Below are 24,499 nucleotides of genomic sequence, written 5' to 3'. Positions count from 1 at the left end.
AGTGAAGAAGGAAAATAGTTTTTTTGCAGGGTATGGATGCCCAGCATACTCTGCTGTTCTTTGTATATTTTTAATCTGTTGGGTAATTGTTTACCATGGTGCATTAAAATAGCTTAGTGGTTTTTCCTAGTTTCTAAAAGTAGGCTATAGACTAGACTGAAGGATTCTTAGCATCAACTTAGCCACCATCAAATTGGTGGAGATAATGAGATCAGATTCTGTTCTTGGTGACGCAGCTATGAGAAAATGTGATCCTTGAGCTATTAAGTGGCAAAATAACCTTTTCTAAGACTTAAGTAAGAACCATCAATAAATGGTGGCAGACTTCTTTCTTTCTTTATTAAAAAATGGGGTAAGTCTTCCTGCAAGGCTGCCTGCCTCTTCCCCTCCCTCCCCCCCGTTTGATGTGGGAAAACTGTATTGTGAAACAGTTGAAGCAAAAAAGCAGGACACCACCCCCACCCCCCTCCCCACTCCCCCGTCTAAACTGCCTGTTTCTCATGCACTGCTCTTCCTTGGAGCAGACATTACTCACAGGTTGTGCTGCTCGCTCCTCTGTGAGCAGCACCGTGGGCTCTTTTCCTCTCTTCGTTTGGAGTTCACCTTCTGCTGGTGTTAGACAACCTTCTCATCTGACCCCCCAGTCTACCCTGCAAGCTTTTTATATACCAGCTTCTGCTTTTCAGACTGCTGCGAATAGGAAGCAGTTTTTGGCAACTACAGCCTGTTGACTTTCCTCTCTGGGGCTGAGAGAGGCCGGGTGTCGCACAGGCATTCCTCTAGGATAGCAGTCAGCCTTGCTGTGGTTTAGCCCACTCTGCCATCATGCCATGCCTTCACTGCCTTTCCTCAACACGGCACTGTGCAATCCATAATAAAGGGAGAAATAGAGATCCCCCCCACCAGTGACGATGATTTTTGTGGATTATGAGTATAAATAATACTCCATAGTGCTGCAAGCACTAGCAAACTGCCTCTGGTGTTTTGGAAGCTTTTTCTCCACCTTCTGAAGTAGTGGTGGTGTGGGTCAGTGTTGGGGTGAGCGGCTTCCTTATAGCAGGGCCTTTGGAGTCCTGAGGAAAACAAAGCAAAATAAACTTCATTAGGTGGTTGGAGGCACAGGTGCTTGGTGAGATTACAGTCACTTTCTCTCTTCATTACCCTTAAAGAACAGTAAGAAGGGAGGCTTCCTCTGCTTTCAAGAAAGGGGTTTTCTTACTGAAGATCTCCAGGCCAGGAGGTCTGAATCCAAACAAATTTTGTTCTCTTTTTATTAAGGCTTTTTTCTTGCTTAACAGGTAATTAAGAAAAAAAAGTTCAGTAGTTTGTTTCAGTAAGTTTTACCTCTGATTTCAATATTAACTCTGAAAGAATAACTACAAGTAGTATTTGTTTTGAGCTGGTCAGATTGTAGAAAATCTTTAAAGTAATTACTCCTTCTCTTACCATTTCATTACAGCAATAAATCCTACCAGTGTCCTCAGAAAAACTTTGTATGTTTGACTATAAAAATTATTTCATATAAAAATTCCCTGTCCAAATGTGGTTAACAATAAGGTTGCAGGGACAGCTAGATTAAAAACAAAATCCCTGAAACTCACCTGAAATAGAAATAATGCTTGTGGCTTTTCCAGTGTTCATTTATTTGGAAGGCAGACTGAAGAGAAAATATAAAGGTTGCTTCTCTTAATATTCTGGACAATTTATTTTTTCTGTTTAGCTTTTTCCAGAAATGAATTATTATCCTGCTTTAAAAGGTGGTTTCTTCAGCCATCTTTTGTTTTTCATGGTCTAGAAGGTTTGGAATTTGCATTGCCCTCTCATGCAAAAAGCAAACATCACCTTTCAAAACAAAATGTGTGGACTGTGACATCCTTACTCTTAAAAAGAAAATAAGTCCTTCTTTTCTGGACCAGTTTTATCTCTGGCAGGAATATTTTAAAAGCATATTAAATTTGCAAAACCAGAATATAACAGTTCTATTTTCTACTTCATTAATTTTACGTAGATGAATAAAAAAAATTAACCTTTTTTAGAAGAGTCTTGGTTCTGCTTCATGATTTTGGTATTCAGGTTGTTTCTGTTTATATGGACTACAAGGCGGTTGTCTTTGTTAAATATGCCTATGGTGGAAGAAACAGAAATTTTTGTTTGTTTGTTTGGTGGGGGTTTTTGGTTGGTGTTTGGTTTTTTTTTGTTTGTTTTGTTCTGAATCTCGCATGATTCATTTGAGAAAAGGCTCCACTCACCCTCATATGCTTCATAGATTTCAATAGTTGTGACTGTCCTTCCTCACTGATAGCATCAGCATTGCCTCATCTTGAGAGGTATTGATGTGTTGTTTGAATGGCTTACTGCTTTAAAAAAAAGAAACTTTGTATATTCCCGTAACAGCACAAAAAAAAGATTAAAATATCCTTCTTGTTGCTTTATAGAATGTCTTAAGCAGATCCAAAATGGAAAAGACTGACAATTTTCCTGTTGTTCTGATTGCATGCAAACTGTGTGTGTGTGCGTGCACACGTGTGTAACAGCGGGGGTGGGGGGAATATGTTGGTCTTTCCTTCTGCAGTACCTCCCTGGTACACTCTTCTCAGCATCTGCTGCTCTGATCAGTGATGCATAGCAGGCAGCAACCTACTTCAGCCTACTGATTTCTCTAAGTTGTCAGGCAATGCGATGATGCTCTGCTTTACAAAATTCTCAGGGAAGTGTTTGGGTTGCACATCAGAGCAGCCTGTGTGTGTGTTGGATGAGCAGAAAAGCTCAGTCCATTGGAGTCTCTTGGCCCTCAGGAATGAGACTTGTCTACTGCGTAAATAAAAAAAAGGAGGGATAGGAAAGCCTTGGGCATCCTTTCATATCAAAGCAATTTGACTATCTGTACTCATAGCAGATAAGAGAAGACTACATTGAGGCTCTGTCTGGCCAGCAAGGGGTGTCTCTTGCTTTTTTCATGTTTAGATCTATTTGCAGTTTGGAACAAGGAAAATGTACCAGTTGGAATTTTGTTCCTAACATCCTAAAGCAGCCTGTGGGGGTACTTCTGTGTTGTCATAGCCCCCAAATCTTCCTAACATCAAAATGATCTGAAAACTAATTCTAGAGCAAATGTCTGCCTGCATAATCCTGAGCTTCTAGTTGAGATAAAGCTTGTTTTAGCTAAGTATATTGGAATCTCCTTTGCCTTGCATTGCACTTGCCCTCCAACAGAGAGCATATTATCGCTTGCTCCAAAGCAGGTTTAAAGTAGTGTTTCCCAGAGGGCATTGCTTTAGTAATGCAGAGTAGATTCGTTACCTTTTACTTGGGCTGCTTTGGAAATATGTAATTAAAGTCAAAATCTGAGCTGGGAACCATACATGCTAGTACTCACTGCCTTCTAGACTAAATGACCAGTCGTTTTGTCACTTGGAACAACCATATTCGTAATCTGTTTTCCCTGAGTTAGGTGTAGGGAAGATTGGTGACACTGTCTTAAGACTACGTTTGGCGTAGGAGCACATTGAAGTATTTCCTGAAGGACATTAAACGTCTTACGTGTGTTGGTCCAACACTTGACTCCAAAAAACTTGTTTCTCTAGTTTAAAACTTTGATTTCTTTCCTCTGAAGGCATTTGCTATTGTGAACAAAATTATTAATAACTGTATGTAGTAGAACTTTAATATTACTACTTAGTGTCCTCTAGTAGAAAGAATAAAATTTGTTGCAAAGGCCACTGCTCTAATACAAGTATTCATATTTCCAGTGGCAAGAGTAACCTGGAATAGGTTTCCCACCAGTTGTCCAGATATGATTCCCTTTCCACTTCCCTTCATATCAAAACAATGTAAAACTATAGACTGGGGAGTGAGACCCAGGAAATAAACTAAATTATGTTAGTAGTTGCAGGCCAGAAGCTTGTCACATTTGGTTACCTCACCCTGAGTCCTGAGGTTTTTTGGTCTAGAATAGTCTACGAGCCGTTCATATGGGGCTCTATTACAAAGAACACCAGGGAGAAGGCCTAATAAAAAGTACAATGTTTTTCAAAGGGAATAATGCTACTTAAGAGTACATAATATCTGAACAAACAGGCAATGAACAGCATATAATTCTGTACATTATGCAGCGGCATTAAATATACATATTAGTAAGGTAGCAGATGCTGTAGTTCTGAAATTGCCATGTAAAGTAGCAGTCTTTCGCAGCAAGGTGCTGCTCTATGTGAGACTCCTTCACATGTAATGAATAGCTAATTTCAGCTCTATAGTCCATGAGAGACCAGAGGGGATCAGGGAGGGGGTAGAGTGTTCCAGCAACCAAAACCAGCAGGATGTGCTGAGATGTGCTTTTAATGGAGCAACATTTCAGAGCTCTTGGGGGTAAATTCATAAAGAGGGATGCTCATCTGTTACTTTGTATTCAAACTGAGGAATTATTGCTGCAAACGGACAAGCAGGCATATGAAATGCACATTGCAGGGATGAGACGATGATAGGTTTCGGTGCCTCTTCTGAGGTGGTGGATTTCTTGTATTTTACTTTTTTGTGTAAACAAAAGATGAAATAAAAACAAGTGAAAGCATACACGGGAATTGGCACTGAAAAGGTGAGCAATGTTTTCCCTCATCCCTCTTTCAGAGCATGAGAGGATGCTTGTTGATCCAATTAATGTATGTCACAGATGGGAAGATTCAGCTAGCAACTGAATCTGGCACTCGCGCATCTCATGGGCTTGTGAGAGATGAGAACTAGGAGATTTTTTGCTGAGAAATAGGATTTTCTTGCTGAGAAAGCAGGGGTCAAAAAGCTTTGGGTATTCCAGGTTCATTACTGATATTATTCTGTGTTTTCAAAGTATTCTGAAAATAGTTGGTCTAATGTTCAAATATTTATATAGGAAAGCAATCCCATTTAATCTTAAAACATCATTATTGCTTGTTAGGACCAAGCTAGGTCTATGAATCTGGACTTCTAAGGTTTGCTTGGAGAATTTAAGGGCAGCAGGCATCATATGGACATCTGTCACAACTCTCATCCAGAGATTCAGACTGCAGAGAAGGCAGATTTCTAAGGAAATGGTTGATAATGTTTGCAGCTCCTGATATCTGTCTCATTCCTTTATCAGAGGAGGAAGCCTCCTGTTTGGCTAAGTAAACAGGAAAAAGCGGATGTAGGGAATAGTAATCCTTGCTACATAGTCTAATCTACCTTGGTATAGTGAATGATCTATTTAAACCCTTTCTCAACAGATACAAATAACCAAATCATAGAGTAGTCGACCTTCTGGAAGCATAATGCTAGTTAAACAGTTCTTTTCCTTCCCATTTGACTGAAGAGGGTATGGATGGATTTTTTTGGGAGTTATTTTGATTTTAAAATTGGACAACTCTGGTATAGTACCCAGCTGCTTCCTTTGAATTATTCTGCCGAGTGAGAGAACAGAGATTTGTGAAAAGGGATGGGGATGTTGTTGCAGGGGACAAGACTGAAGGCATTCTTTCCAGATACTTTAAATTTCTTTTGAACCATTTAAAGTATAAAGAAAATAAATCAATAGCCCTTATGTGAGGGCCCAGAATGAAGTATTTCAATTTATTTTGATGAGAGCTGGGATATTGACAGTGTTAAAAGTTAAAGGCACAGTTTTCAGTTTACAGATCTTTATCATCATAACAGAGGCTAGATTATAGAATTGAACTCTGTTCTGTTTCTGCCTTTCTTATTGTGATACAGAGAATTACTTCAAATACTAGCAAGTCTCTCGATTTGAGTATCTTGGGCAACGCTGAAAACTATATGTAATCTTGTCTCTGTCTTGATATTTAAGTGCACTGTGATAACACAACATTAGGCAGGTGACAACGGTATGATGTAATAATCCAGTATGTTGCTGAATTTCATCTTAAATTAATCTGATCCAGAAAACAATTTTTAATCATTAGTAATAATATCAACAACTGTGGTGATAGAGGAATGATTTCTGTTCAACTTTTCTGCCAGCAAAGGGCAAGCACCCTTTCTATCTTTACCTGCATCTGTTTCAGAGTTCATATAAACACCTTTCTTCAAGGAACTTGGAATATTCTTCCTTTTTTCTCCCAGTTATTTTTACGTAGGTTATGATAGACGTTAAAAGAGCATAGAAAGAGAACCTTTCTTTATCACAAAAGGTAGACCCGTAGGCATGAGACCTGCATCAAAAAGGAGATTTACTACCACTACAAGACCAATGTGTAGTTTGAGATAAGTAAAATCAACAAACAACCTTGAGTCATAAAATTAGTCAGCAATGTCTTGTGGGTTTGGTTTCATGTTCATCAGCAAGCCTAACCTTTGACTATTTTAGTAGGCAACCAAAGCTAACAAAATGAAGCATTAAGCACACTTCCACAAGTACAACACCTACCAGCTTATCACAAATGCTAATAGTTGTAGTATAGATACTGACTCTTGCAATAATACACAAACATTTGTTATAAATAAAAATAAAGCAATAAAATAATTTTGTAAATGCTAAGAATTAAGTCTTTCTGGATACTTAGTATACAAGTGAAAGAATAGAATCATGGCCATAAAGAAAGGGTCTCCCTTTATAGGAGTTTTAATGCTATTTTTCATTTGGCACAAGTGCAGCATTAATCTTTTTTATTTTTTTTCTTCCCCTTTTTTAAACAAAGAAAATTATTTATTCCACAACTAGTAATGGAAATGGGAGTGGCAGTTTCCTCTTTTAGGACAAGTGTAATGCTTCCTGATGGAAGGTCAGTTTAGTTTCAAAACTGTACTGGCTTGCACTTTTGCATAGCTTAAACTTTAACTGTTTGAGTGCAATCTTAAATTACTCAATCTGTTAAATGTTTTATGTTGTTGGAATGACCTAAATACCTTTTACTGCAGGATGCCTGTGTTTCAGACATCCTGTGCTGGGTTTTCCCAAACTGTAAGTATGGCTATGGAAATCCAGACACTCTTTTCAGGAAGTAGTTATTTTCTAATCTTTTTTAAATCTCTTCCCAAGTTTATATCAGTGGCTGCTGTCTTCTTCCTTTACAGGATTTTATCCACTTCCCATTAAATGGGAAAAGTGCATGCATTGAGCCAGTTGAAGGTGAAAAGAGCAGAGATGAAGTTGGACTGGGGGAGGGAAACTTCAAAACAAAAAAAAATTGATTAGAGCTGGGTTCTTCCCCTCTTTCCCTCCCTTAAAAATGAGCAGGTCTTGCTGGAGGTTTTCTTCAGTCTCAGATGATTTAATTTCTGTTATTTCCTTTTGGTGGAGACAGATGATTCTTAGTTGAGGGTAAGCCTTTAACTGTAGACACGTAATATGGAAAATTTCACCTCTTAGCAATAAGAATGTAAATAGCAACTTTAAAAAACAACCATATTTTATCTGTTTGACAGGCAAGGCATCTTCCAAGTTGCTTAAAACAACTGATAGTCTCTAAATATTTACTTTCATGAATGTAAGAGCAGCCTATTTCTTGTTGTATTGCTTTAAGGATATTTTAATGAAAGCAGGAGGTTTAATCTGAATTTGTTTGGTTTTGTTGCTCTTCCTCATTTGCAGTCACTTTCCCATTTGTGATATTTATACTTGTGCTGTAGCAACTAAGCATAATTTCTCCCTGCAAATGTTGTGATGTGAAAACTAAGTAGCAGTAAAAGCTAAAACGGTATCACCTTGGGAGATAGATACCCTGGGCTATGGGATGAATCTCTGCTGCCTGCTTCCTGCAGGAGGGATGCCAGCTCCTGCCCACTGTAGTAGAGCAAATTCCTCCTCGAAAGCTAGCAATAAATGTCTTCACACTGATCCTCTGAAGACTGATAGTAATCAGTCCTTGTTCTTGGGCTCCCTCAGCATATTGCTGGGATGCAGATCCTTGCAGACTGTTTGCACATCCTGCTGTCTCAGTCTGTTCCCTTTGCAGAAAAACAGGGCCTATGAAGTTCACCAGCAGAATGAAGGTTTGTTTATAAAAATTTAACTGTAGATTAGTAATATGTCTTAATCTTTTGCTTCCAGCCTTTGTTATGGCTGAATGTAAACTTGAGTCTGATGCCTGCCTACAATTATATTCCATTAGAATTCACCTATAAACATTTTGGTGTACACTAGCTGGACTGTCTGGGCAGCATGGTTAGTTAAAAGCTCAATTATTTGGGAGTAGCTCCACCTCTAGCAACTTCCTTGAGTATTAATTACCCTTTTTTTCCTTACCCTTCGTTTTGAATTTACTTCCAGTTTCTCTTCATTGCCAGTGTAGATTTGATGATTCCCACTTTACACTTTTGCTGCAGCAAGCTGCTGTATGACGGTTCCAGCCGGTTTCCCTCAGCTCAGATAGCCTATTAAGTCTCCCTCAATAGTTTGAGGCTTACTATATTCCATGCGTGTGGTGGGTTGACCTTGGCTGGATGCCAGGTGCCCACCAAGCCGCTCTATCACTCCCCCTCCTCAACTGGACAGGGGGAGAAAAATACGACAAAAGGCTCATGGGTCGAGATAAGGACAGGGAGAGATCACTCACCAATTACCATCACAGGCAAAACAGACTCGACTCAGGGAAATTAATTTATTACCAATCAAAATCAGAGTATGGTAATGAGAAATAAAACCAAATCTTAAAATACCTTTTAAGCACCTCCTCCCCCTCCTTCCTCTCTGACCTTGGTGTCTGCAGAGTTGTTTCTCTCACATATTCTCACTCCTCTCTCTCTCCCAGCTGCCATTGCACAGCAGTTTTTTTCCCCCTTCTTAAATATGTTACCACAGAGGCACTACCACCGTCGCTGATTGGCTCAGCCTTGGCCAGCAGCGGGTCTGTCTTGGAGCCGGCTGGCACTGGCTCTGTTGGACATGGGGGAAGCTTCTGGCAGCTTCTCACAGAAGCCACCCCTGTAGCCCCCCCCAGCTTCCAAAACCTTGCCACGCAGACCCAGTACACATGCGTCATAAATGATAAAATGTTATTTTGCACACATTCTGTGAAGCTTATAATTTCTTTGGCATGCTTGATTTTTTTTTTAATAGCTGTCACATGATTCCTGTGGGGTATATATTATTAGAAAAATTGTCAGATATATAAATAAATTTCTTCTCTGCTGGTGTCTCACAGCAAACTGTACTTTTCTACCTATCAGCTTCAGGGTTTCCAGGGTCACACTGAGATTTGTTTTTTATTTTGTTTACTGCTGCTCTTATGATACATTGTACTGAGAGGAGCTGTTAAACTCTTAGCATAGAGGAGCAAAGTTTGTTTTAAACTGATACCCTTTTAAAAACAAACAAACTTGGATTGTATACCTGATAGAGGGTGGCCTGCAGCCATAGATTGCTAGCCTTCTTGACCTGACAGGGGTCAGTCAGCATTCACACTTCTAGCAAATGCTCGGCACTATGTTAAGCCTTTAATTGAAGAGACATGTCTGCTTCTGCTCTGCTTCTGCTTTGTGAGCCATAAGCATCATTTGCCATAGCGTCCTAGATGACAATTTGAGGATCACTGTGCTAGAGGTAGAGTTCTATGTTACTACTGTCCGGAAGGTGCTTTTTTTTTTTTTTTTTTTAACATATCTCTTATTTACACCAAGATTTTGCTGCTTTTGCTTTGCCCACAAAGCTAATGCTGCAAACACCTAAAATGGGGTTGATTATATCCATATTAAATGATTTGGAGTGCAGACAACTTTCAGGTTTTTTAGAGATGTGATCTGAGGCTGTGAGTAGTGCTGGTGAGAACATCATTCTGTAGTTCGTATGGGGTTCCTATGGAGTGGGTTGGAAGTTGTTTAGCCGCAGGGATAGCAGTGAAACTTTGAGGGACCCTTGAGGCCATGCTCATGGGGAGCATGTTTTGTTCAATGCCTCTACCTCCAGACAGCAGGAACTGCTGCAGTCTGCATCTGTCTTAAAACAGTCTAGATCTTATATGGCTGTTGGGCAGGGGAAGGCATTTTGCTGTGTTATTTGCTGATTGAATGGCCTTTCCTTCTCGTCAGGGAAGAGTAGTCTGGATGGATGTATCCCATCCACAGTCATCCATGACCCCTGCTTGGGCCACAAAGTTAAGTGGTTGCTTTTGAGCAGCAGTGATACAGAACTATCATGTAGTTTGGCTTGAGGGGTTAGTGGAGGCCTTTGTCTAATGGATGTAATTAGTTGAACAGTTCTTAGACTTGAAGGTTTGGGCTGCTGAAGGAAGTCCTGGAAGAATTTTTTTCTTTAAATGTGACTGTTGAATTCATAGTGTTGGGACAAATAAATCATAGAATCATTAAGGTTGGAAAAGACCTCTGAGATCATCGAGTCCAACCATCGACCCAACACCACCATGCCCACTAAACCATGTCCCTAAGCGCCTCATCTACACGTCTTTTAAATACCTCCAGGGATGGGGACTCAACCACTTCCCTGGGCAGCCTGTTCCAATGTTTAACCACTCTTTCAGTAAGGAAATTTTTCCTCATGTCCAATCTAAACCTCCCCTGGCGCAACTTGAGGCCATTTCCTCTCGTCCTATCGCTAGTTACTTGGGAGAAGAGACCGACACCCACCTCGCTACAACCTCCTTTCAGGTAGTTATGGAGCGCGATAAGGTCTCCCCTGAGCCTCCTTTTCTCCAGGCTAAACAACCCCAGTTCCCTCAGCCGCTCCTCATAAGACTTGTTCTCCAGACCCTTCACCAGCTTCGTTGCCCTTCTCTGGACACGCTCCAGCACCTCAACGTCCTTCTTGTAGTGAGGGGCCCAAAACTGAACACAGTATTCGAGGTGCGGCCTCACCAGTGCCGAGTACAGGGGCACGATCACTTCCCTACTCCTGCTGGCCACACTATTTCTGATACAGGCCAGGATGCTATTGGCCTTCTTGGCCACCTGGGCACACTGCCGGCTCATGTTCAGCCGGCTGTCAACCAGCACCCCCAGGTCCTTTTCCGCCAGGCAGCTTTCCAGCCACTCTTCCCCAAGCCTGTAGCGTTGCATGGGGTTGTTGTGACCCAAGTGCAGGACCCGGCACTTGGCCTTGTTGAATCTCATACAGTTGGCCTCGGCCCATCGATCCAGCCTGTCCAGGTCCCTCTGCAGAGCCTTCCTACCCTCGAGCAGATCAACACTCCTGCCCAACTTGGTGTCATCTGCAAAACTTCCTGAGGGTGCACTCGATCCCCTCATCCAGATCATTGATAAAGATATTGAACAAGACCAGCCCCAGTACTGAGCCCTGGGGAACACCGCTCGTGACCGGCCGCCAACTGGATTGAACTCCATTCACCACAACTCTCTGGGCCTGGCCGTCCAGCCAGTTTTTTTACCCAGCGCAGAGTACACCTGTCTAAGCCGTGAGCTGCCAGCTTCTCTAGGAGAATGCTGTGGGAGACAGTGTCAAAGGCCTTACTGAAGTCCAGGTAGACCACATCCACAGCCTTTCCCTCATCCACTAGGCGGGTCACCTGGTCATAGAAGGAGATCAGGTTGGTCAAGCAGGACCTGCCTCTCATGAACCCGTGCTGGCTGGGCCTGATCCCCTGGTTGTCCCGCACATGCCTTGTGAGCGCCCTCAAGATGAACCGCTCCATAATCTTCCCCGGCACCGAGGTCAGGCTGACAGGCCTGTAGTTCCCCGGATCCTCCTTCCGGCCCTTCTTGTAGATGGGTGTCACATTGGCAAGCCTCCAGTCGTCCGGGACCTCCCCCGTTAACCAGGACTGCTGATAAATGATGGAGAGCGGCTTGGCAAGCTCCTCCGCCAGCTCCCTCAACACTCTCGGGTGGATCCCATCCGGCCCCATAGACTTGTGAGCATCCAGGTGGCATAGCAGGTCGTTAACTGCTTCCTCTTGGATTATGGGGGGTTCATCCTGCCCGCTGTCCCTGTCTTCCAGCTCAGGGGGCTGAGTACCCTGAGGATAACTGGTCTGCCTGTTAAAGACTGAGGCAAAGAAGGCATTGAGTACCTCAGCCTTTTCCTCATCCTCGGTGACAATGTTCCCCCCCTGCATCCAATAAAGGATGGAGATTCTCCTTGGCTCTCTTCTTGTCATTAATATATTTGTAAAAGCTTTTTTCTTGTCTTTAACGACAGCGGCCAGATTGCCTTCTAGCTGGGCTTTTGCCTTTCTCATTTCCTCTCTGCATGACCTAACGAGATCCCTGTACTCTTCTTGAGTTGCCTGCCCCTTCTTCCACAAGTGGTAAACTCTCCTTTTTTTCCTGAGTCCCAGCAAAAGCTCCCCGTTCAGCCAGGCCGGTCGTCTTCCCCACCCATTCTTCTTACGGCGTACAGGGACAGCCTGCTCCTGCGCCTTTAAGACTTCCTTCTTGAAGGACGTCCAGCCTTCCTGGACCCCTTTGCCCTTCAGGTCTGTCTCCCAAGGGACTCTCTCAACCAGTGTCCTGAACAGGCCAAAGTCCGCCCTCCGGAAGTCCATGGTTGCGGTTTTGCTGGCCCCCCTCCTTACTTCACCAAGAATCGAGAATTCTACCATTTCATGGTCGCTAAGCCCAAGACGGCCTCCGACCACCACATCTCCCACCAGTCCTTCTCTGTTTGTAAACAGCAGGTCGAGCGAGGCACCTCCCCTGGTAGGCTCACTTACCAGCTGTGTCAGGAAGGTGTCTTCCACACACTCCAGGAACCTCCTAGACTGCTTCCTCTCTGCCGTGTTGGATTTCCAGCAGATGTCCGGGAAGTTGAAGTCCCCCACGAGAAGGGGGGGGAATCTTGTGGTCCAAGTCACTAGTGCTGGTAGCATTACAGCATGCACATTCTTGGACGTGTGCCAGCAGTAGTGAACTTTCAAGTTGTCAATGGAGTGTGTGCATGGAGTTATTTATCACTACTTCCACTCTCTCTTGCATGCAAAAGCCTTGAAATATCAAATCCTGACAATTGCCTTTATGAACGTGAGTCATGGAATCTGGGCGGTTGTTTGTGACTGGTCCTCTGTTAGTGTTTGGGTGCAGTGGTAACGCCAAATTTATTCTAGGTGGCAGTGCTCTCAAAACATAAGCTATTTTATACCTTGTGCTTTCATTACATACAGTAAACATCTTATGTGCTGCTTGCGTTAATTAATCTCCCCCCCTCCCCCTTATTACCTTTGTGCCAGCATGTTTAAGGTACTATGGATAAGTATTTTCCATTTTAAATCAGTGTTTTCTCTGATTTATAAACAGGCTGTTAACATTAGCTTCAGGGTAAGCGGTGGCATGCAAAGTTTTGACTTCATAATAATTTCAAAGTGTGTTGTTGATCTGTTTTTAGAGTGTTCCAATGTTCAGAAGAATTGAATGTAGGATAATACTTTGCCATCTTAAAGGAAAACCACTTCTTAAAAGACAAAATTTGAATGAGGTAAACATGGTTTAGACTTTTGCTTGTCTTCGGGGGGAAAAAAAATGCAACCACTGATCTAAGTTATGAAAAAATAGCTAATGGGCACAGCTGGGAACCACTTTCCATAAGCATTTCTTGTTTGGTAGGCAAGATGAAGCAGAAGTGTTTTTCACTTTACACAGTGATTATATGTTTGCCAAGTAATATAGTAGTCTGAATAAATCTTAGCTGGCAGGTCTGCAAGTTAATTTAAATGACTGTTAAAGATAAGAGGGTATGATTCTGATTGCCAACTTAAAGTTACATAGGAGGAGGTTACCCTCATAGGTCTTGCTCACTGAAGACTCCCCAGCTCTCAGAACAAGCTCTTCCATTTTTTTTCTCTATAAGTAACCTCATCTGCTGGTCTCTTCTTCTGGGAATGTAAAACAGCTCTGGAGTTGTTTTTTTTAAAATAGGAGTATAAAGATGATTTTTGTAAACTACTTGAAAAAAGGTCAGTGGATCAATATTAAGGAACACTTCTGTTTTCCAAATGAAGTTGGTAACACATTTCCTAATTTTAAGATAATGTGTGCATAGTGGATGAGGTATGCATGGTGTTCTCAAAAGGTACATGGCAGAAAGCTATTCAAAGGCACTGGTTTTTAAGCTTTAGGCTATTTCTGTAATCCAGTTCTAACATTTTTGTATTTTCTGTAAAGGATAAACAATACCCAGTGTTGATCTATGGTTGCATTTCAATCAAAGCTTTCAATTGCAAGAGTGAACTGATTATTTTTTTAATCATTAGAATTCTTGACAGCAAAGATATATTTTTAATATATGCAATGCAGGTTTGGATTTTCTTAAAATAAATTTTGTTAAAGTAGTACTATTGTATGTTCATAAGAATAGCCTGCTATTTTTTGAGCTGGTAATGTGTTTGTTTTGATGTCATGTTATTGGCATTTTTGAATAGGCAGCTAAAAAGTTTACTGAGAAAGAATTATTCAAAATATTTTTTCAGCTAAAGTTCACTTTATAATAGCTTGCTGCATTGTTGACTGAATCACAAATGGATGCAGCTCCCCTTGAATGAGAGGTTTTTTTCTTTGATTTCTTTTTTTCTGTGTCTACAAGAACATTTTAGAATTCTGAATTCTAAACTACTGAGAGAAAAGAATACAACGGTCTAAAACTTTAGATTGAATTACTGTTTATAGTTAATTTAAAATATATATTGTACTTTTTTTTTTATTTCCTTGAGCCACAACACCGTAAAATCTCAGCATAAATTTTCTTCCCCCCCCAATTTACATGGCTGCTTGTTCTGATTAGGTTTTGTTCATTTTGGTCAGTATCTTTTAAAGTACATCTTTAGACTTGGGTAGATTTCGGGGGCGAAATCGATAGCCCAGCTCAAGTGCATCTACACCAATGCACGCAGCATGGGCGGCAAACAGGAGGAGCTGGAAGCCATTGTGCAGCGGGAGAGATATGACTTAGTCGCCATCACAGAAACATGGTGGGGCGACTCCCACGATTGGAGTGCTGCAATGGATGGCTATAGACTCTTCAGAAGGGACAGGCGAGGAAGGAGAGGCGGTGGGGTGGCCCTGTATGTTAGGGAGTGTTTCGATTGTCTAGAGCTCAATGATTGTGATGATGATACGGTCGAGTGTTTATGGGTAAGGATGAGGGGGAAGGCCAACGAGGCAGATATCCTGCTGGGAGTCTGTTATAGACCACCCAACCAGGATGAAGGGGCGAATGAAGCGTTCTACAAGCGGCTGGCAGAAGTCTCTCAATCGCTAGCCCTTGTTCTCGTGGGGGACTTCAACTTCCCGGACGTCTGCTGGAAATCCAACACGGCAGAGAGGAAGCAGTCTAGGAGGTTCCTGGAGTGTGTGGAAGACACCTTCCTGACACAGCTGGTAAGTGAGCCTACCAGGGGAGGTGCCTCGCTCGACCTGCTGTTTACAAACAGAGAAGGACTGGTGGGAGATGTGGTGGTCGGAGGCCGTCTTGGGCTTAGCGACCATGAAATGGTGGAATTCTCAACTCTTGGTGAAGTAAGGAGGGGGGCCAGCAAAACCGCAACCATGGACTTCCGGAGGGCGGACTTTGGCCTGTTCAGGACGCTGGTTGAGAGAGTCCCTTGGGAGACGGTCCTGAAGGGCAAAGGGGTCCAGGAAGGCTGGACGTCCTTCAAGAAGGAAGTCTTAAAGGCGCAGGAGCAGGCTGTCCCCATGTGCCGTAAGAAGAACGGGCGGGGAAGACGACCGGCCTGGCTGAACGGGGAGCTCTTGCTGGGACTCAGGAAAAAAAGGAGAGCTTACCACTTGTGGAAGAAGGGGCAGGCGACTCAAGAAGAGTACAGGGATCTCGTTAGGTCGTGCAGAGAAGAAATGAGAAAGGCAAAAGCCCAGCTAGAAGGCAATCTGGCCGCTGTCGTTAAAGACAACAAAAAATGTTTTAACAAATATATTAATGACAAGAAGAGAGCCAAGGAGAATCTCCATCCTTTATTGGATGCAGGGGGGAACATTGTCACCGAGGATGAGGAAAAGGCTGAGGTACTCAATGCCTTCTTTGCCTCAGTCTTTAACAGGCAGACCAGTTATCCTCAGGGTACTCGGCCCCCCGAGCTGGAAGACGGGGATGGCGAGCAGGATGAACCCCCCATAATCCAAGAGGAAGCAGTCAACGACCTGCTACGCCACCTGGACGCTCACAAGTCTATGGGGCCGGATGGGATCCACCCGAGAGTGCTGAGGGAGCTGGTGGAGGTGCTCGCCAAGCCGCTCTCCATCATTTATCAGCAGTCCTGGTTAACGGGGGAGGTCCCGGACGACTGGAGGCTTGCCAATGTGATGCCCATCTACAAGAAGGGCCGGAAGGAGGATCCGGGGAACTACAGGCCTGTCAGCCTGACCTCAGTGCCGGGGAAGATTATGGAGCGGTTCATCTTGAGGGCGCTCACAAGGCATGAGCGGGACAACCAGGGGATCCGGCCCAGCCAGCATGGGTTCATGAAAGGCAGGTCCTGCTTGACCAACCTGATCTCCTTCTATGACCAGGTGACCCGCCTAGTGGATGAGGGAAAGGCTGTGGATGTGGTCTACCTGGACTTCAGCAAGGCCTTTGACACCGTCTCCCACAGCATTCTCCTCGAGAAGCTGGCGGCTCACGGCTTAGACAGGTGTACTCTGCGCTGGGTCAAAAACTGGCTGGATGGCCGGGCCCAGAGAGTTGTGGTGAATGGAGTTCAATCCAGTTGGCGGCCGGTCACGAGCGGTGTTCCCCAGGGCCCAGTTTTGGGGCTGGTCTTGTTCAATATCTTTATCAATGATCTGGATGAGGGGATTGAGTGCACCCTCCGTAAGTTTGCAGACGACACCAAGTTGGGCGGGAGTGTTGATCTGCTCGAGGGTAGGAAGGCTCTGCAGAGGGACCTGGACAGGCTGGATCGATGGGCCGAGGCCAACTGTATGAGGTTCAACAAGGCCAAGTGCCGGGTCCTGCACTTTGGCCACAACAACCCCATGCAGCTCTACAGGCTTGGGGAAGAGTGGCTGGAAAGCTGCCTGTCGGAAAAGGACCTGGGGGTGCTGGTTGACAGCCGGCTGAACATGAGCCGGCAGTGTGCCCAGGTGGCCAAGAAGGCCAATGGCATCCTGGCCTGTATCAGAAATAGTGTGGCCAGCAGGAGTAGGGAAGTGATCATGCCCCTGTACTCGGCCCTGGTGAGGCCGCACCTCGAATACTGTGTTCAGTTTTGGGCCCCTCACTACAAGCAGGACGTTGAGGTGCTGGAGCGTGTCCAGAGAAGGGCAACGAGGCTGGTGAGGGGTCTGGAGAACAAGTCTTATGAGGAGCGGCTGAGGGAACTGGGGTTGTTTAGCCTGGAGAAGAGGAGGCTGAGGGGAGACCTCATCGCGCTCTACAACTACCTGAAAGGAGGTTGTAGCGAGGTGGGTGTTGGTCTCTTCTCCCAAGTAACTAGCGATAGGACGAGAGGAAATGGCCTCAAGTTGCGCCAGGGGAGGTTTAGATTGGACATGAGGAAAAATTTCTTTACTGAAAGAGTGGTTAAACATTGGAACAGGCTGCCCAGGGAAGTGGTTGAGTCCCCATCCCTGGAGGTATTTAAAAGACGTGTAGATGAGGCGCTTAGGGACATGGTTTAGTGGGCATGGTGGTGTTGGGTCGATGGTTGGACTCGATGATCGTAGAGGTCTTTTCCAACCTTAATGATTCTATGATTCTATGATTGAGGAAGATGCTTTGTAACACAGGGTGACATTAGAAACGAGTTAAGTTTGTGAGATGCTATTGATGATGCTTATTTAGTGCAGTAAATTTGCTGCTTATGCTGTTGGATTAGTGGAACTCACTATTTCAAAATTTGCTTTTGACTTGAGTAACTGAAAGCCAACCTGCTGCTGTTTCTCTGCATGCCGCCGTCATTTCTCGTCTTTAGTGCCTTACAGTTTGAAGTTTCTTTTGTTTTATTCTAAAGTATTTATTTTCTATGACAAAACTCAGAAGGATGTCTGAAGCGTATATACTTGTGCTGGCAAATACTACATTGTAGTAATGTGAATGTTCATTTATCAGGCAGCCTTACAGTCCCAGAATGTTTTTACTTAATGGATTGGATGCTGTCAAACAGATTTTGGCAAAAATTACTTTGTGGAATTCAGTGACTTAATGCTTTCCTCCTGATGGCACTTTGGCACAGTTTCCTTCCAAAAGTACGGCAGCTGAAAAAACTATTTTTTGGCTGTTAAATCATTTTTGTGGTGTGTTTGTTTCTGAGGTGAGCGTTCAACAGAAACAAAATCACTTTGCAAAAGAGCTTCATTTGATACGTTGTCTTAATGCTTTAACTGCTTTTCTTAATGCATTTTTGCAGAATGCAAAGCCTCTGTGCATTGAAAATGTCAGCAAAGCTTGAATTACTGGTCGTGTGCTGGTTTGAAAACAGTAAAACATTTCAAACTGCAGTAGCTGAAGGGCAAAGGTGAAACATGCCTGCTCTATAATTAGTAGTGAACACATGCTTTTCTGCCTGCAAATCTTTTGTTGTCTTTAGATAATAACGAACAAGCTTTTTATTTTAAAGGTTGAAACACTAGAGTTCTTGGGGTTTTTTGGAATGGATAAATACTTCCAGCAAAGGTTTGTAACTTTGAGTAAAAGAGGAATTTTCCCTTTGAAGGGAAATACATATTTCGAGTGAGGGCTTGCAGCTTTTAGCTGAAGAGACTTTTTCTGCTCCTTTGGATCTTAGTGAAATGTCATTACCTTTGAGTCCCCATGCAGGTGATTCCTTTTGCCTTCTTCCAGAAGCATGTAACATCTCTCTTCCTGGCAGGCTATAAATTACTGCCGGTGAAAGCTTTCTAGCAAAGCCCAATGCGTCAATTTTTTTTACCTGCTACAAGCTTTTGATATTTTGTTTGGAGAATATTAGATGGCTAGGTTAAAAAAGATTAAGGCTATGTCTGCGGGAGGGGAATAACCCTCCCTGTTGAGTACTCTGCAGTGTTGTGGGCTAGTGGAGAAGGCAGCGTTTGATGTCTGGTAGGTTAAATTATAACAGCCCTACTAGGGCTTCTGAGCTGAAATTTAGTTAATTGTTTTGTCGCATGTTGAAACCTTTTTAAAGGTCATATTTACTAACAACGATTTCTTTCTTTAAATACACAAACAGTAAAAGAAGAGGAAAATAGTTCTTCATAATTACCAGGCATAGTACATCATTGGATGGTAGTTAATACAGAGCTTCTACATTTTAGGCTGCAAGGGCAGCTGATGTTTTTGTTTAAACCCTCTGTAATTTAAGAAGGGTGGGTTAGGTAACTTGACTGTATTAGTGCTGTCATTGTTTAGATCAGGATCTGTGTTTATAAATGTTGCTGCTTGTAACATGAATTCTCAAAAAATCTCCGTGGAGAGGGAGGGGGAGCCGGGAGCTGCGTTTGTGTCTGAATGCGAGTAGGGACTTAAAGGCAGATTTGCTGTTAACTCTAAATATTTCTGGAGACACTCATCTGTCCAGGAAAATTTTAACCTTTTGAATACTTGAATTATAGGCTGCCAAATTAAAAGTGATAATATTGTTGGAGTAGCTGGTTGGGCAGTTTTTGTTTTTGTTTTTTTTTTTAATTGGTTTAATAAATCTTTCATTGGGTCTTTTTCTATCGGAATTAATAGGAGTTTAGCTACTTACTGAGAGCAGGAAGGAGTGGGATCAGGCCCTTTCAGTGTTCAAGTGTTAGGCTTTTCCTCAGCTCATAGATGAGAGAGTTTTATGTATGCTTCATAGGAAAGTGATATTAAAAAAAGAAAATCTCCTGTACAATTTCTTTGAGACCACCAATCCAACTCTCATTTACTGGGAATTAACCTGAAATAGAGCTGGCTAAGTTTTAACAAAGCTGCTTTTTTTGAGAGAGGACACTCATGGGAGCATGCCGTGACTACTTAAAAACCAAAGGGAAAGGCAGAGGGAGGAGCTTATGATTCAAGGGGCAATTCCCCTCCCCTTCTCTGTATAAGTGTTGAGTGGAGCCAAAAGCAAGAATACCACGTACGCCTGGGCTTCTTCGTCCTCCTCCCCTTCCTCTCTGTGCACTTTACAGCTTACTGCCTCTTCAGCTTCAACTCTAACTACTTTAACTGGTAAACATCCTCTTGCAAAATCGAGGTGTGTGTGTGTGTATGACCTTCTTCAGGGTAGAGTATCAGAGTACTGCAGTTGAATGTAATCCAAACAGTGATGCTGACTGCACAACCTGCTCTGAAATGTACAGCATAAACAAATGGAAAAAATGAGAGATTTTCCTCTTCGTTTCCTGTAGCTTGAAGAGCTTTTTAAAAACAATTGGAGATACAACATTTTGGACTAGAGCTATGTATATATTTCTTTTTTTCCGCCTAATTTTCATGTGATACTGCTTCCTACAACACACTTTTCTTATATTTCAAGAATACTAAATCAGTTTTGGACTTTGAGGGAGTGTGGTTTTATATTATTTCCATTAACTATTTATAATGTATAACACCTTACTTTGTAGTATCTGTTCCAGATTTTATATGCACAGTCTGTTCAAGTTTAATACTGATACAGCATGTGAAATTTGTTTGTATTGCTCTGTATCTATACCTCTGACTTAATGCTTGAGCCAAAAATCAATGTCATGTTTATATAAAATCCAAAAGAAACACCCAAATTCTGCAGTGATAAAGTATTGAGAGCCAAACTTGGGTCTTCATGTTGGGAAAACAGAGATGGGTTTAGGTCTGATCTTCAGAGAATAGAATTTGAGACCTTGGTTCAACAGGGTGCTTTGTCAAGTAGTGGCTGAAGTGAACATCTTTCTTATGGTATACTATACCTTCTTACAATATAAGAAAACCCAGCTCTTTTGCCTTGTGCTTTATCATGCCGAGTGGAAATGCAGACTTCTGAAACAGTGCATGTGTGTCTCATTCAGTATTATAAATCTGATATCCTGTGTATTGGTAACTGCAGCAGTTTCCATCTCCAGAGCTACACAAACATAGCTGCCCTACCAGATTGCTTGAGTTGAAGGTGAGGTTTAGCATCAGCTCAGTGGTGGGAGAGGTGAAAGCAAAGAGGTTAAGTGACTTGTGTCAGTGAATCGGTGGCAGAGTTGAGATTAGGACCTGGGTTCGTGCCACTAGAGTGCACTACTTCCTCCTTACTTATTGAGAGAATGGTTAAATTTGCTGGTAGGTGCAGGCTCCCTGGTGTGGGGTTTGGAAAATTGCTGCCAACTTGCTGAGCTACTGGGAGTTTCACATTGGTCTTAATCGGATGCAACTCTGCTTCTGCAGCTATCATTTACCAAATAAATGTTCTTCTTACTATCAAACTTTTATGAATGTTGTGATGCAATAGCAAAGAGGGCTTGTAAACTAGCTTTTTACCTCCTTCTGATTTTATTGGAGATGAAAAGGGTATGTACGAAAGAAAGGGTTCATCATATTTGTAATTAAAGCAAGTTCTTTAAGATATATAATTTCTCAGAAATAGATGATGACTTTTACTTGATTACTGAAAGGTTATTGATAATGAGATATGGTATTTTACTACTTAATGTAAGCTCTCTTTTTTTTTTTTTTTTCCCTTCACAGGTTTCCACTTGAGTGGCACAGTGACAGAGCCTGCAATGCAATCGGAGCCAGAAACTGTTTGCAATGTAGCTATCAGCTTTGATCGTTGCAAGATTACCTCAGTGACCTGTAGCTGTGGAAACAAGGACATATTTTACTGTGCCCACGTTGTGGCACTCTCTTTATACCGGATCCGCAAGCCAGATCAGGTCAAATTGCATCTTCCCATTTCAGAGACACTCTTTCAAATGAACAGAGACCAACTACAAAAATTTGTACAGTATTTGATCACAGTGCACCACACAGAAGTTTTGCCAACTGCTCAAAAATTAGCAGATGAAATTCTTTCTCAGAATTCAGAAATCAATCAAGTCCATGGTAAGTTTGATACTTGTTCTTCCTTGTGTTTCATTCCCTCTTTGGTTTTGAGCTTTTTTTGTGGCATTCAGGAGCGTGACCTGCTGAGGTCCCTTCCAACCTGAATTATTTTGTGATTTTATGGTGTTTACTAAAGAGAATTCTGTTACTGAACCTTTGCTTTAAAATGTTTAGGAAGTATTACTTCTGGAAAAGAGAAAAGACACGTCTGTTAGATACAGAGTAGGTGGAACAAAAGAAGGGAGTCTTTCTGATAACTGGGCTCATCTGCAGCCTAGCCCCTCTCCTTAGGGTCTGGTGACCCTGGCAGGCCCAGGCAGGCAGTGCTGCAAGAAGGTGAATTTTGGGAGCAGTGCTCTTCTTTGGCTTTGAGGGCTATGGGGATGTGGCCAGAGGCAAGGCAATTGCTCTAGTTGTTGTGGGACGTAATGAGAAGGTGGTTTGCAGAGCTGCCAGGTGGCAGTGGAAAGGGAAGCTAAAGCAGATGCAGGACATTAAGCAATAGAGGAATATGCTCAGATGTTGTAAGCTGAAGGCATGTATCGCATGCGAGTTGGTAATAGTCTGAACATAAGGAATCATAGAATCATAGAATCATTAAGGTTGGAAAAGACCTCTGAGATCATCGAGTCCAACCGTCAACCCAACACCACCATGCCCACTAAACCATGTCCCTAAGCGCCTCATCTACACGTCTTTTAAATACTTCCAGGGATGGGGACTCAACCACTTCCCTGGGCAGCCTGTTCCAATGTTTAACCACTCTTTCAGTAAAGAAATTTTTCCTCATGTCCAATCTAAACCTCCCCTGGCGCAACTTGAGGCCATTTCCTCTCGTCCTATCACTTGGGAGAAGAGACAGACACCCACCTCGCTACAACCTCCTTTCAGGTAGTTGTAAAGCGCGATGAGGTCTCCCCTCAGCCTCCTTTTCTCCAGGCTAAACAACCCCAGTTCCCTCAGCCGCTCCTCATAAGACTTGTTCTCCAGACCCCTCACCGCCCTTCTCTGGACACGCTCCAGCACCTCGACGTCCTTCTTGTAGTGAGGGGCCCAAAACTGAACACAGTATTCGAGGTGCGGCCTCACCAGTGCCGAGTACAGGGGCACGATCACTTCCCTACTCCTGCTGGCCACACTATTTCTGATACAGGCCAGCATGCCATTGGCCTTCTTGGCCGCCTGGGCACACTGCCGGCTCACGTTCAGCCGGCTGTCAACCAGCACCCCCAGGTCCTTTTCCGACAGGCAGCTTTCCAGCCACTCTTCCCCAAGCCTGTAGCGTTGCATGGGGTTGTTGTGGCCAAAGTGCAGGACCCGGCACTTGGCCTTGTTGAACCTCATACAGTTGGCCTCGGCCCATCGATCCAGCCTGTCCAGGTCCCTCTGCAGAGCCTTCCTACCCTCGAGCAGATCAACATTCCCGCCCAACTTGGTGTCGCCTGCAAACTTCCTGAGGGTGCACTCGATCCCCTCATCCAGATCATTGATAAAGATATTGAACAAGACCGGCCCCAAAACTGAGCCCTGGGGAACACCGCTCGTGACCAGCCGCCAACTGGATTGAACTCCATTCACCACAACTCTCTGGGCCCGGCCGTCCAGCCAGTTTTTTTACCCAGCGCAGAGTACACCTGTCTAAGCTGTGAGCCGCCAGCTTCTCGAGGAGAATGCTGTGGGAGAGTGTCAAAGGCCTTGCTGAAGTCCAGGTAGACCACATCCACAGCCTTTCCCTCATCCACTAGGCGGGTCACCTGGTCATAGAAGGAGATCAGGTTGGTCAAGCAGGACCTGCCTTTCATGAACCCATGCTGGCTGGGCCTGATCCCCTGGTTGTCCCGCACATGCCTTGTGAGCGCCCTCAAGATAAACCGCTCCATAATTTTCCCCGGCACCGAGGTCAGGCTGACAGGCCTGTAGTTCCCCGGATCCTCCTTCTGGCCCTTTTTGTAGATGGGTGTCACATTGGCAAGCCTCCAGTCATCCAGGACCTCCCCCGTTAACCAGGACTGCTGATAGATGGTGGAGAGTGGCTTGGCGAGCTCCTCCGCCAGCTCCCTCAGCACTCTCGGGTGGATCCCGTCCGGCCCCATAGACTTGTGAGCATCCAGGTGGAGTAGCAGGTCATTGACTGCTTCCTCTTGGATTATGGGGGGTTCATCCTGCTCGCCGTCCCTGTCTTCCAGCTCAGGGGGCTGAATACCCTGAGGATAACTGGTCTGCCTGTTAAAGACTGAGGCAAAGAAGGCATTGAGTACCTCAGCCTTTTCCTCATCCTCGGTGACAATGTTCCCCCCCGCATCCAATAAAGGATGGAGATTCTCCTTGGCTCTCTTCTTGTCATTAATATATTTGTAAAAACATTTTTTGTTGTCTCTATACGACAGCGGCCAGATTGTGTTCTAGCTGGGCTTTGTAGATATTATGCAATTTAACAATTCTGCAGTTCTGTTTTCATCCCTCTACCTGATCATTTCACAGACACACCATGGGGGAGGGGATGGCTTCCTTTTCTTCTTGAAGAAATAGTTATTCCAGAAAAGACTTTGAAACTGGTGCGCTTTTGTTGATTTGCGTATGTGTGCACACACATTCACTATGCACACAATTTTTTTTTTCTCTGACCCCACTCTTACACGTACCTTTTCAGTTACAGAAAGCTGC

At 43.6% G+C, this 24,499-nt stretch overlaps 1 protein-coding gene across 1 annotated transcript in view; it reads left to right on the top strand.

The window, feature by feature from the left end:
* The window catches only part of LOC143172030 (zinc finger SWIM domain-containing protein 6-like), a 144,461-nt gene that overhangs the window by 54,376 nt on the left and 65,586 nt on the right, over window positions 1–24,499 (top strand). The window contains exon 2 of the mRNA XM_076361250.1: window positions 21,479–21,835. Within this exon, the coding sequence (XP_076217365.1) occupies window positions 21,479–21,835 (357 nt within the window). The remainder of the gene's footprint in view (window positions 1–21,478; window positions 21,836–24,499) is intronic.

Source organism: Aptenodytes patagonicus, chromosome W, assembly GCF_965638725.1.
Source record: "Aptenodytes patagonicus chromosome W, bAptPat1.pri.cur, whole genome shotgun sequence".
Lineage (NCBI taxonomy): Eukaryota > Metazoa > Chordata > Aves > Sphenisciformes > Spheniscidae > Aptenodytes > Aptenodytes patagonicus.
Note: the sequence above shows the minus strand (reverse complement) of the source record. Positions and strands in the feature narration are given on the sequence as shown.